Raw genomic sequence first — 14,755 nt, 5'->3', positions numbered from 1 at the left:
GAGTAAAGCAGACCTGCATTTTATCCCCCATCTCACCGGACCCAACCCCTGCAAAAAATAAAACAGAAAATAGTGCCAAGGCATTCTTACTTCTTTATGATTATCCATCCATATCACACTTATTCTACACTTAAATTATTCTTTACTGTAAGACTATGGTTCCTCGTGCCTTATAACAGATTGGGGTATCTAACATTCACTGAATCAATCTTAACATTAAGATGACGGTAGAATGGAAATATGCTAACTTTTAAAAGTGCTTTTAAATGTACAAATTATTTTTTCACCTCCAATAAAAAAAATTGAGGGAAAAATATGGAACGCAGATTATCTAGTGATTAGGTAGCTTGCTACATAGATCATCAGATTTACAGATCATCCCTCCGTTCTTGGCCTCTTGAGATGCAATTTAAAGTAGCAATTGGAGCAGAAATTATGAAAAGATGGAAGCACAGATAAATGTGTAAAACAATCATCCTCTTCCTCCCCAATTTTAAAGTCAAAAAATGAACAGAGCATTCTGGACCTGCCATATAGGTTAAAACCTTGCCAGAAGGCACATGACACAGCCCAGACACGCAAGCACAAAAACAGATGACACAATTTAATCAATTTTGAAAGGTGATCGCTCAAAATTCAGAAACTACTACACTTTTTAAAGTGCGACCTCCAAAAGGATTCAAAGGTTCCTACAGAACAGTGACTGAAGTTTCGAGAGATTTAGTGTCATGGGGTTAATTGTGACACGTTTTTTTTTCTCATAATGAAGAATGTGAACCAAAATGTCTGTAAAAATGTAGAATGTAAGACTATTGTTTCTCAAATGAGCTGCCAAGAGATGGTCAACTATTACAAAAATCTCTGAAATTAAACTGAAACGGAAAATGCCATCATCTATACATTTGTAATATATCTTACGTAATTCTTCATATGTATATTTATACATTACATATTGTATATGTGTATATGTTTACACATTTGTGTATATATTCTTACATATATATAAAAGACATGCACGAGAACACATTTGAGTTGATACCATTGAAAGCTATTTTAACCAAGAAAACCATTTCCAATGAAGCAGAGAAATCAAAAGAATGGATGGAACTGCCAAATGGATGGAAATTCTTGTGCTATACTCTCTAGGAGTATTTGGAGATGAGAAAACATGGGTTATTGTTATTTTTAAGACTATGCAGTCTGTCCCTGAAATCCATGGCAAGTGTGGGTGAAGAATGGCTGGAGGACAATGCTGATCCTGCCCTACCAAGTGGGGTCTAATCCTAATTGTCCTCAGCAAGGCCAGAACCATAGGGATAGGGATAAAAACAAACTCTAAAAGATTACAAAAGTAGAAGGAATAAAAGATAACTAGTTATTAATTTGAAAATAGGTTCTACAGACTCTCAAGGCAAGGGTTAAACCTATCACCCCCAAAATGTTACTTACATTTATGGTTATCGTAAGTTTATTCCTGGGAAGAATCTGATTCTAACAGTCTGTTCCATTACAGACCCAATTTTTTCAGCCAATTCGAAGGCAGGGCTAGGAAAGGAGATCAGAACTAGGCCTTACCAGTCATAGCAGGCTCGGAGGTGACCCAAAGTCCTAGAAATGGACCGAAAATACTTCCAGTAAAATAGTGGGAAGATGTCGGTTCCCTGGTTGTACCAACATTCCCACCCACCAAACCCTTCATTGGGTCTGATTTCAGCCCAGAGCACAGAAGCACTGCCACTGTTAAGTGTTCATTCTGAGCAGCCTAATTTGACTTCATTGTGCTTGGGCTTCAGTCCAATTGGCAGATGTCCTTGTAGAAGCTGATCTCAGACACTTTCCCTTTCTAATTTTTTTGGCACCATTGCCTCTGTTGCATGGGATATCATCTCTGAAACTTTATCTTGGGTTCCCCAGGTTTTGCCTGTTTTGTAGCTTTGGTTTTCTCTTAAATCATTCTGCCCCAAAGAGGTTCATGTGCAATATTAAATCATTGGTAATTCTTGTGGTGCAGATATGAATTATCAAATAACTTGCTTGCAAATTTCCAACCATTCCTTGCCTTTTCCCCACCTCCCTCCAAAATGAGTAACTTCAGAAGCAAAAAATGCAAACCCAAGGTAATCACAGTAAATGCTGTACAAACACATCGTTTTCTCTTACAGGTTGGACTTTATAGATTGAAATGCCAGAGCTTTGATATTTATTATCTGAAATAAGTTTAACATTTGTTAGAAATGTGTTCAAGCACACAACCTTGGAAAGAAAAGCAAGCTGATCAAACAGAGAACAGGGGGTAGGCAGAAAACATGATTGGCAAATTTTGCTGTGTGTTGAGCAAAGTTAGAAAATTGGGTCCTTCTGATCATAAAGAGCTCCCAAATGAGGTAAAAGTTAAATACAAATCAATTTCCAACTCTTCATGAGGGCCACTAGATATCAATTTTAATTATACATGAGCACAATATCAATAATGAAATCTTATGTTTTATTTAATACTTTGGCCATACCAGCCCCTTTCAAGGGATCACTAGTTTCGGAAAGAAGAACAACAAACCATCATTCACTTTCCTACGGCTTCATCATTTTCCTAATTATTTCTATTGGTCCTGCTTCATTCTTTCTGCAAATTAAGGGGGAAGGGGAGGGTTTCTATATTAGATCAGCAATGTCTGGTTCTTATCCAAATATTCCACTTATAAGGACGTAAGTTCTCATGGTTTGGACAACCACTCTGCAACATTCCTGAGAATTGAATAATATAATAATCTTGAAAGTCAGCAGAGTGGATTATCCACTTTTTTTTTTTTTCTGGACTTGAACTTGTGACCTTAACAGTAGCACTGCAAAAAAGCAAATGTGCTAAGCACTTTGCTAGAGTAACCTTCCATGTAGACTTTTCATCTTAAATACACACAACTGAAAACAACTACAATTTTTGGAAAATTATGTACAAACCCAATACTTCTTTTGATTACATATAAATACAAATTAGCTATTTTTCCTAAAAAGTGGTTATAATAGTAAATAAATACAAAATAAATCTGACCATTATACTTCATGTGCTGGGGTTGAACCCATATAAAATGTACAACGAAATACATTTTAAAATCTTTAAGGAATAATTCTCTGATTAAAATATTTGTTTTCCCAACTTCTTTTTGTAGATATAAATATATTTGCAAAATAGTTGTGTTTTTTTTTTCTCCATTGCATTCCATAAATAAAGTCTTCATTGGGAAATATTAAAGTGTCAACTTTTTTTTTTCTAAAATATATATATATATATATATATATATATATATATATATACACATATATATATATTTATTTATTTTATTTTGTTGTGCTAACGACACCCGCAACCCTCCACAACCATGTCCTGATAGTTCTTTAATACAACCTTTTCATTCTCGTCAAGGTACAGCATGGAGATAGCACTCAGTTCTGTTGGGACACAGCATGCCTTCGGAATCTTAGAGTTAACTGAGTTGACCAATGTCTGCACAATGGCGTGATTAGTGGAGTTCAGGTGATCGGCCAGGGGAAAAGGGCATTCCCCATGGCAGTAAAAGGCATGATACCCTGGGGGGGCTACGATCCAGTCATTCCACCCCACGTCACTGAAGTCCACGTACAAAGGGTGTCTCTTACAGCTGGACTTAAGGCGTTTGCGCTGTTTATGTTTCGCTTGACGCTTTTCTCTTTTATGGAGAGGATGTCCTTTCCCATCATGGCCAAAAGTTACTAGCAATGGCCTTATTTGTGACCAGCTGTGCTCGTCTTGGTGCAAAGACCTGCTAATCCTAACGTGTCTCTTGGAGACACCTTGGTTCTCCCCTAAGTGGGTCACTTCCACCACAAATCCATGGTTGACGAGTCCCTGTGCTGTCCACCTCATCACAGCAGGGGTGACGTCGAAACTCTCCCACCTGCTTGCATTCTGATTCACCAACCTGGTGTCCAAAAGTCTGGTCACGGGAAACTTCGAGTTGGCTGTGGCAGGTTTTAAAATTTCATAAATATTAATTCGGTGATGGAAACTGCTATTGTTTTGCAAATTTTCCTGCATCTGTTCTCGAAAAACCTGAAGTTCTGCTGAGGTGATAAACTCCTCGGTGGGGATAGAAGTTAAATTAAAGAAGAATCGCCGGGTTGTTTTTCCACTCATTTCTGGCAGTTCTTCCAAAGATTCTAATTTGATATAAAAAGGTGGAAAAGAAGAAAAAATACTTGGGTAAGATAAGTAATGACAACTTGATTATATATATGAATTTACAAACCTCATTTCAGTGTTTGATTTAACCCATGTAAAAGTTTGCAACCAGAAAATAGAAATCCCCCCTTTAGACAAAAAGTATCCCTTTTCTATACCTTTATGTCAATATGTATGCCATGAAACAAAATTTTATCATTCATTGTTATGTTTTTAATCCAATACATGAATACTGCTTCCAGGTGGCTATAATAATGGGGGAAATGGTGAAGCATTTCTTTGGAATTCACAGACTTTAGGGCAAAAAAAAGTCAGCACTATAGTTAGTAGAGGTCTAATGACTGAGGATTTGAGGAAATTATTGCATTTCGTAAAAAGAAAAAGGCTTTAATGTCAATCCCTTAAGCAGTATTCTAAAACATTGCTCTGCAATTTAGATGATTTACAAATCTCGATATACAGATTTCAGTTTCTTAATTAAAGACTCTGAAACTCAACAGCAATGATGACATTTTGCAAAGCACACCCTACTATTTTACTCAAAAATCCAGGGACAAAGGCATGTACAGGAATCTACTGCTTTGGAAACGTAAGGGTGGTACTGGGACACTGTAGTAATTAAGGCCAGACAATTTCAAGAGAAATAACTTCCCAAGTGTTGTCTGTTCTCTCACCTCCTTATGACCTCAGAAATCAAAATCTCATTTTAGATGCTTTTGGAAGAAAAACGCATCTAAAGCTCTTCTGTTTGTAATTCCTTTATCATTTCAAAAAACAAATCATATTAACAAACACCTACCCAAGAATAGGCTACAGGATAGACACAAAACCAAAAGAAAAATTGATAAAAATCTACAAAAATGACATTATGATAGTCATAACATAAGTGATAATCTCATCCTATTACAGAATAATCATTCTATATGTGTTACCATTATTTCAAAATAGTCATTTAAGTGGGTTGTGCATAAAAAAAGCTCTTTCTGATTTAAGATTCCTGAATTTCCATTTTAAAGAGTACTACTTTCCAAGCAAATAATAAAAAAACATAGCACCTTGAATGCTATAGTCCACAAGTCATTAAAGGTACGCATTATTATTAAATTGATACTACACGGCAATAGGATTTGAGATATTTAGGTTTATTTTCTTCTAGCTTTACCACATCCTGTCATTTCACTGTTAAAAAAACGTATGTTTCATTCAGGATCCAACCTAAATTCAAACAATTGTTATTTTTTTACAAGAGTGTATTTGAGCCAATGTGCAAACAAAATTTATTTGGCCATGGCTCCATGTCATCACCGTAAGAGGATACCATATTTTTACTATTTATTTTTCTCCTAAATCAAACAGCTATCAGTTGTTCACAGAAACAGATGCCTTAGTAAAGCAGAACCACTTCAGATCACTCATTCAAAGGTTCTACCTGTTGCTTCATCGTCAAAGCAACAGGCATTACTGCAAGCTGAGTGGAAGCACTGAGTTCAACAGGGGCAATTTACACCAAATTACGGAGTAATGCTTTAATGTGAGGCTTCTCAAACGTTAACGTAACCTTCACACAAAACACCTAGGATACCTCAATCTTCAAATGCAGATTCTGATTCAGTGGGTCTGGGATGGGGCCTGTGATTCTGCATTTTTAGCAAGCTCCCAGGTGGACTGCCCTTGGATCGTAAAGGTTTTAAAGGACACTTGACATTCAAGTATAAATTGCTAGGAGCATATTCTAAAGTGCCTTTTTGTTAAATAATATAAAAATGAGTAGAACCACCACTAGTGCTGGCCCAGGAATAAGAGTGAGGGCCATGAGAGGGCAGCCAGGAACTTACTACACAGAAAGATCTTCTAAAGCTCCTTGCTTGGACATGGAGATCATCAGGCTAACAAGTGACCCCTTCCTTAGTCCCCTCGTGCCTGTTAATCCATACCTGTTAGGGACACCTTTCAGGAGCCAACCATATTCTAAACCCCATTGTAAGAAAACAGTACTTCAGGCCAGGCACTATTTTTAAAATAGCCCTCCCACAATGGAACCAGGGCTCGCCTCAGTGGCTCCCAACAAGCATTAAGAACTGTATTTAGCTCCTTCTTTCCTCTCCTCCTTGCAATTCAGGAGCCCTCCGATGTTTCCGCTGAAGGCATTCTTTCAGCAGAGAAGCCCATGGCTACCAGAGGAAAAAGGATGCCTCAGGGAAAAGGAGTGAGGTAAAAATCAGCCGCATCCCCCAGACACAATGACCCCAAGCCAGAACTGGGCCTGAGCTACTGACTTCTCTGAATGCGAGCACACCAGCTGTATTATCAAAGGTGTCCAGAGAAAACGCTGCAACAAAGTCCCCGAATCCAAATCCATACATCGGGAAAAAGAAGTTATAAACACAAAGACACATTAACACACTAACAGACACACACACACACACACACACACACACACACACACAGCCAGAGGATGATGATGAAGGGACCCTCTCCAAGGCACACAAGAGAGGCAGGTAAATGAAGTAAAGAAGATGGCTATAAAAGAGGCATAAAATAGAACAATGACCCTCCAAAGGTAAACATAAGACTGACCCTATAAAACTGCCACCATTAGACCAGATTTGATCTATGAAAACAGCTATTTCATGCACTTCAAGACCTCACTGGGGATAAGTGGCAAAAAGGATAACCACTTAGTGACCTCAGCAAAGGGAAAAAAAAAAAAAAAAGGTGCACAATTAAATCATACCAAGTATTGTGAAGACCTTTCTCCAGCAGAACTTTCCAGCTTCATCTCCGTCAACCTATTCCTTGAAGGAGCCCTCTTCCTCCTTAATATAAAGACCTCCGTAACAACGCCCTTGACGGCAGCTTTAGGTCAAAGAAGTTAAGTGAGAAGTTCACTGAAACCCCCAAACCCAGGAAAATAACTTCCCAAGATGAGGGTTCCTACCACCCTCTCCTTTGATATGCAAAGGAGCAGCATATTTTTTTTTTCTTGAAGGTTGAAAAATCAAAACCTATGTGAAATAAAGTAAATTAAAGGGGAAAAAAAAAGCGTTTGCAAATTATCACAGCAAACCCAAGGAGTCTGCAAATACAGAGTATTTACCTAAGTAGGTAACATATGCTATTTTGGAGGTGTATATAGTTGTTAATTCTCTGCAAATAACCCTTGTTGAACAATCTGCATTTGCCAAGGGATTTGAGGATTCCAGCCTATCTTAGACCTGGGTTCCTGAACCCAGTTCTTAAACAAATAAATACTCTTCACATTTATTATAAAGTTCTTAACCAAATAAGTGGAGCTATGGCTGCAAAAATGTGGGCCAAAAAAAATAAGGCAACAAACACATTCAACCTTTCCTCTGAAAGTGAAGAACCAACTACACTCTATCAATTATTCGTCTACATCAAAATAATCCAAAAGATGAGGCTGAATTACCCAAGCCCGTCCAGGTCCACTCTGGCCTCCTTTTTCCCTAGACAAGGGGAGACTATGACATAAAAGAACGAAGTCATAGTGATAACGATAGGCGGTGCACTGAATGTTTCTTTGTGCCAGGTCTGGCACTAAAAGCTTTATATGAATTATCTCATAATGAATCGATTAGAGAGGAATTGCTATTATCTCCATTTTGTGACTAAAACACTTGGAGTTCAGAGAGGCTATGACTTTCCTAAAATCACAGAACTAGCAAACGAAGAGCTGAGCTATGAACTTGAAGCTACTGCAGTTCCCAAGATTCTGGCCACTAGACGGCACTACGTAACATAGGGGAGGAGTCAAAAACTCAAGTAAAAGTCAGAACCATTAGGGCACATTTACATTTAATACAATGATAACCATGGGGTGAGTTGTTTCCCAATTAAGAGGAGAGAAATAGACTAAAGAATGGTGGAGAGGGCAGACAGAGCTAGATGAGCAGAAAAGTGGAGTGGCAGGGCAGACTTGTTTGGAACCACTGATGTTTTGTGGCTGCCTTTTTGTCCTACAGTATGGTGAGTTTTAGCAAAAAGTAAGTTATCATTATGTTTTGAGAATTTTGCAACACTCTCTGGATAAAAAAATTGTCCATTAAGATAACAACAACAACAACAAAAAAAACCTGGGGATATTCTAACAAATCAGTAAGGTTGGAAATTACTGCCCTGATATAAAATGAAAATGGCTGAGAATAATAAATACTTTCTAGAATATAAAATAATGGTTACAGCATTACTATGGCAAGGAGAAAAGGGATAAAATACAAAAGTTAAAAGAAATCAGTTTTAATTAAAACAACAACAACAACAACAAAAAACAACAGCAAAGGAGAAGGCAGCATGGTCATAATGGCCTCAATTACTAACCCTGATTTGTCCTCTGCCCACCCTTAGCTCCAAAATCTTTGGAATGATTGCCCTCTTATTGCCATTTGACTACTTAATGAAATGCACAAAGGGTAAGTCTTAAAAAAGACAAAATAGTTCAAGGAGAAGGGATCCAGAGAGAATACAGAGGAGCCGCTGAATAAAGAGGTGGACATTAATGCAACACCTATCATTGGGCACCAAAGCCTCAATCTCTATGAGCCCTTCCAAATCTATTCTACTTAATGCGGCCTTTTGTGATCACACTGAAGTCCCTGGGGACAGTAGGGGCGCACACCAGGTAGTATTGGTTTCGGTGGCGTATAGTGTCCAAATCCTTTGGTTGCACTGGGAATTTGTGATACAAGTTATTCACAGAGCAGTGGTTGTTTCTTGAACTTTCCTGTTGTACGGATATTTTCACAAGAACTACATTTGTGGGAACAGGGTTAATTTCTATTTCAAAGCTTCTGTCATAGAAGCAAGTAATTCAGTTATTTCATGCAAAAAGACAGTGTCTTTCAAAGTCTGGAAAGCAAACACGTAGCCCTTCTATACTCCATCTGACAGGAAAGTGTAAAGACTGTAAAGACTTTTTTTTTTTTTTTGCACAACAAATGAAGTCAGACAATTTCAATGTGTTTTTCACTACAGCAAAGCAGAAAACATTCTTTCCAATTAGAGAAGTTAATGTTTCGATCCTCAGTGACAGTTCTGAAAGGCTTATGTGGCTGAAGCACTTGTTAATGACTTTGAAAAAAGAAAACATTTTCAGCACTTGGGTTTTTCCAAATAAAAGCCATTGCAGAAAGGACAAGACAAAGTTTAAGAGGAGAACTGACAACTGATAATTTTGTCTTGGATCGCCTACCACGTGGTACCATTATCTTCATACATTAGTTGAAAGAACTCTATCATGATATGTCATCTTGTAATTTCACCAAATCATCCATATCCCACCCACAAATCATACCAACAGGTACTTCTTGGAATCAGGTCCTTTGGTCCTTTTCCTGATAAATGCCCGTTAATGCTATATTAACCAAATTTTGCTCTTAAGCCAGCAGCCTTAATCACATGGTTTATTGCAAGATTTTTAGTGCCATACATGGCACAGGATGTTTACAAAAACCAAATTCTGGGTTACACAAAAAAACAAAATGGTCTTCAAATAGGGCCTAAGGGTGATATACTAGTCATAACAAGAAAATAAATGGATTTGATGAAATTTGTTGCAAAAAGCATACAGCTTTCCTCTATCATCTAACTGCATTAAGATATGATGTTATTGAAAGTTGATTTTAAGCAAGTCGGTAAATTCTGTACAATATCACACATAACATTTTTATTTTAAAGGTATAAATTCTGATTTACAAACTCAAGCATGCTATTTAAGTTAAAATAACACACTTAAATAATTTGCAGCCCGTTCAGTTTTGATCAAGCCACTTCTAGAGGAAGAAATATGCAGACTTCACTGATGGAATCCTCACGCAACTGAATGTTTTAGGTGTCAAATGATTTAAATGATCTTCCTTTTAAGTTATAAGAGACACAGGAAGACAATACCTTCCTGACCTTAAAAGTAAAGAATTGTTTCCATGCTAAATTTCCAGAAGCGGTGGCTAAAAGAGCCATTCTTGTTACTCTTCTATTCAGAAATAGTATTCTAATCAGTATCCGCTGAAAATGATGAGCTGGCTCTATCATTATTCCAAGGTTATGATGAAAACATTTCTACATATCAAAGTGTAGATTCCCCTTGAAATTTACCACCTCAGCAGGGCAAGGCAAAAAAAAAAGGAACTTCAATCCCAACTCCCCAATATCCTACAAGTGGTTGCCCTGTGACATTCAATTTTGTACCCTTCTGTAGAACCCGAAGGAACCCACGCTCTATTTAGAATATACTAAGCCTAAGGGGCATTTAAAAGTGTAGAAAAAGAAGTAAAGTGGAACATATCTTTGACTAATTGCTCTAAGAACCTGGGTATAACAGTTCTCAATAGCTGCTCTAAGACATTTCAAATCCACTAAATGCCTTTCTGATGAAACAAGCAGAATTTCCTACCTTAGAAAAACCACATCCAGTATCATAAAAGAAAAAAAAAATCCACATTTCAATGAACATGAAGGAAAACAGGCAGCTGCTGCAAAAGCTTTTATCTGAGGCATCCCTAGTCTCTATTCCGGAGTTCATCTCAGATTTAAGCACAACACAATAAAGTCATTGTGGAAACAATAAGATTGTAGAATTGATCTCCCACGGGGATTATATAGGGATTCAAAATTTTCCAAACCAGGCCCAGATCAACTGTAAATTAGAAAGACTTCAGGGCCCTGGGCTTTGATTTTTCAATACAATCTCTGAAAATTCTGCCCTTGGCTCTGTCTAGCCTGAAACTGGCTTTACCAGGAGAAGCAGATTTATAGAGTGAGGGCTTCCAAACAGACGTAAAGAGATCCCAGTGGGTCCCCCTCCTTTTCTTCTTCCCCTGTGGAATTCTTGCACGTTTAGCTGACTAGGGGCATGCCTTTTGCCCTCATCTTCCCCATCACTTGATTTCTCTCCAGTTCCTGGAGGAGGAGTCGCTCTTCTGGCTGCAAGCCAGGAAAAGGGTGCGGATTTACCAATGGGGAATCCCTGGCTCCCCCACCACACAGGCAGTGCGTTAAAGCCAGGTTCCTAAAGGTTCTTAACAGAGGCAAGACGGGAAACGGCTTCCGCACCCTGGCCAGGCTGCCCTTCCTGGGATGCCTGCTGTCTGCCCACGGTGGGGCGCTTTGCGGGATGACTCCCCGCCCCCGTACCCGCCCCCATTCCCTTGTCCCACACCTCACCTTCGTGGTGGAAGCTGCGCACGGTGTTGGCGAGGCTGGCTGCCCTCTCTAGCCGATGGTCCGGAGCCGGCGCGCCCGGCTGGCCCGAGTGCCGCCGGTACAAGTCCAGCATGTAGGGGGGCACCACGGCGTCCCTGCTGGGGGTGGGTCTCTGCTTCAGGCCGAACATGCTGAGCAGCCGCAATTCGAACTCGCTCAGGACGTCGTCCGAGGGCTGGGACGAGGAGCGGCCAGTCGACGCTGCGAACTTCCTCCGGCCCAGCTCCGGAATGAGGCCGGCCGCGCCGCCCAGGAGGACCTGGGGAAGCAGCAACGCTAGAAGACAGCGGGTCCCGGCCACCATGGTCGACCTGCGGACAGGGCCGACGTGAGTCACCGAGTTCCCCGCCCAGCCCTCCCCCCTTCCGCCCGGCGGCCGACTCCCGCTCGGTCCACCTGCCTCCTCCTCCAGGGTGCCTACCTGGCTTGCAACACTCAGGGATACTTCAGAGCGGCTGAAGCTCCAACGTTTGGGAGAATGGAAGGGCCCTAGTTTCTGAGCTAGAAGGCTTTCCCCCTCCCATCCCACTCTCAGGTCGTCTGACATGATTTGCACCACTCCCCCCCACCAGCGTCAGCGACTGTCACCTTTTTTTTTTTTTTTTTAAGTGATACTCGTGCTGACAGCTAGTTCAGTGAACCTGGGAAAACCACTGCTGAGTCTGACACCCTTTTGTCCCCTAAACAAGCCCAAACCCACACTGCCCAGTGCTCACTTGCATATAAACACTCACGAATGGTGCATGTGACTTCCTTAGAGGCACTGTATAGAACTTCCTGATACACACACATTGACTATAACTTCCAGATCCAGTAAACTCAAGGCCACAACTTCCGAAGCCACTTGCAACTTCTGGCCAATGTCTCTAAACTCAGAGGTGTCAGGACAGGCCACACTCCAATCCCGGACCCTCGCCCCACCCCTCCAATGCGGTTAAGATACACATGTATCTTCTTGGGATTATATAAATGTTTATCTATCAATTCACATGTTAGTACAAGGTGGCACTGAAGTCCTGCCCCCTCGAATTCCTGGAAACAAGCAGGGAGAACCCCAACGTTTAGTATTTTCCCAAATGGGATGTAGCGCTGAGTAGAGACAGCAGGGCTCCTGGAGAAATTTGAAGAAGGGAGAAGGGATCGCCATGGCAGGGCATACAGGTTGGCAACTAACGGGTGAAATCCGGGGGCCACCCTCTCAAAGGGATTTCTTTGACTTTTTTTTTTTTTAATCATCTAAGTGTTAACAGCCCTAATAAAATACCGAAGAGAGAGGATGGAGGAGGGGCGGAAGAGTACGAGCCAGGAGGGCGATGCTGACGGTGGCCAGTGGCGGTAGGATGGGGGCATCCCAGCAGGGGCTCGGCTGCACGTGGACTTGGAGGGGGGGTGTCTGTTTACGTCCCGCCTGGCGGGGTCCCGTTGGAGCTCAGCCACAGCGGCTGCTGGAGCCCCGCGTGCCCCCACCCCCCACCCCCAGAGCCAGCCCGGGGCCCACGTCCTCTACCTTTAGGAGACCGCAGACCGTCTAAGAAGCACGCGGGGACACGTCCATTGAAAGAGCCTCCACATGGAAAAAGCTCTGGCCGAAGGATCTGGAGCAGGGACCGCGTTCCCTTCTTCTCCTCCTCCTCCCGGGTGTCGTCCGGGTAGTCCTCCTCCTCACGCAGGGAACCGCGTCTCGGGAATGGGCCCAGCGGAGGAGTGGGAGGCCGGTAGGGTTCGGGGGCTGGGTCCGCTGGGGCAAAGGCACCGGCACCACGTAGGGGAGCGCAAGTTACTCTCCCTGCAAGTTCACGAAGTCTCCAGCCAAGTGCTGACACACAACAACAGCGAGCAGGGGGAGGAGTGCGGGGCAGAGGAGGGAAGGGAGAAAGGAAAAGCTGGTACTGTCGTGGTCCTTAGGAACCGAAGCCCGCGGGACGCTTGGCCCCGCGCGGGACCGGCTCCTGGATTCGGGGGGCGAGGGTCGGGCGCTCCGCGCTAGCTCCGCCGCGGCCCATGGCTCGGGGCAGCCATCCTGGGCGACGCCGGGTCCGGGGAAGGGCGCAGCGGCGATCTCGGAGCCGGGCGAGTTGCCCCCCCGCATCACTCTGCATTACTCCAGCGCAGCCCCATCAGCGCTAGCCGGCTGCCACCACCGCTGTTCCGGCGCTCCGTCGTCCTCCGGCGCATTCTCCGGCGAGTCGAGCCGAGTCCCAGGTCGCCGAGGCGGGTGGCCCCGCTCTCCCCTTGCTCGCCTAGCCCCCGGGCCAAGCTGCGGAAACCTTTGTGGCCAGCCTGGGGTCCGATCACACCTCGTCCGGCTCGTCCCGGGCCGCCGAGCTCCGGCAGGAGGCAGCCGGCATCCCCACGTTCAGTCTCGACTCCGGCTCCCCCGCGCTCGGCGCGCGGGTGCTCAGTCCTGGCGCGGCCCGGGGAGCCGAGGCCACGGCTCAGTGGCGCGCGCGGCCGGGCGCTCCAGCCCGAGCGGAGTCTGCAGCGCGCGGGTGCCTCGGAGACCCCAGTAATCCCGGAGGCGCTCGCCCCGAGGTCGTGCGGGTCAGCGGCGGAGCCTGTGGCGGCTGATGTCCGGCGGCGGCTGCCAATCGCAGGCTGGGTGTGGGAAGCGGAGCGGCGGGCGCAGCGCGAGCTGGGCGCAGCGCAGCGCGGCGGGGCAAGGACTCCGGCGGCGGCGGCGGCGCCGTGGCGCGGCGCTCGCGGCTTTTAAAGGGGACGCCGCCTGCCGTCTCCCTCCCGGCCGAGGCCGAACACCTCCCCCTCGGTGGCGCGGCTCGCCGGGGATCCCCGAGCGGGCGGGAGCGGCGCGCAGGGGTGTGGACGGCGCGCCGGGGCAGCCGCGGCGGGGTGGGGCCGAGGGCCGGGACGCGCGGCCGCCGAGGGGGGCGCTCGCGCCTCCAGCCTCTGACCTCAAAGGGGCTATCTACCGAGGCGCCAGACCCTCGCTGGCGCTCCGGGGTGAAATCCGGGACAAACGCGGGGTTGAGCCCGCGTTTCCCTACCCGGCCCGTTATTCAACTTTCAGTTTGAAATTTTTCGGTAATAGACGATTCAATAAAAAAGAAAAACTCGACGAAGTTACAAAGCATCTTGGCATAAGCTTGGGGTAGTCACTTGGTGTTTCCCTGAGTGCGAGGAGACTTAAAAGAAAACTAGAATTTGGAAACTGGGTGTTACTTAAACTTCACATATATATATATATGTATGTATGTATATATGCATTTACATTTGTATAACTTATTATGTGTACACATTTATATAAATGTGCACGTATTTTATTCAGACAAATATATGTAATATACAAAACTGTGCGTGTATATCTCT

The 14,755-nt window shown here is 43.7% G+C and overlaps 1 protein-coding gene across 1 annotated transcript; it reads right to left on the bottom strand.

The window, feature by feature from the left end:
- Positions 1-3,240: 3,240 nt before the first annotated feature.
- On the bottom strand, positions 3,241-14,179 carry BMP2 (bone morphogenetic protein 2). The gene is made up of 3 exons (XM_081034474.1): positions 12,939-14,179; positions 11,393-11,742; positions 3,241-4,191 (listed from the first exon to the last, which is right to left on the bottom strand). Exons 2-3 carry the CDS (start codon positions 11,733-11,735, stop codon positions 3,347-3,349), a joined length of 1,188 nt encoding a protein of 395 aa, XP_080890600.1. The 5' UTR covers positions 11,736-11,742; positions 12,939-14,179; the 3' UTR covers positions 3,241-3,346.
- Between the last annotated feature and the right edge of the window lie 576 nt (positions 14,180-14,755).

The sequence above is a fragment of the Rhinolophus hipposideros genome (assembly GCF_964194185.1).
Source record: "Rhinolophus hipposideros genome assembly, chromosome: 22".
In the NCBI taxonomy this organism is placed as follows: domain Eukaryota; kingdom Metazoa; phylum Chordata; class Mammalia; order Chiroptera; family Rhinolophidae; genus Rhinolophus; species Rhinolophus hipposideros.
The sequence above is the reverse complement of the archived record's forward strand: the minus strand, read 5'-3'. Positions and strand labels throughout refer to the sequence as shown.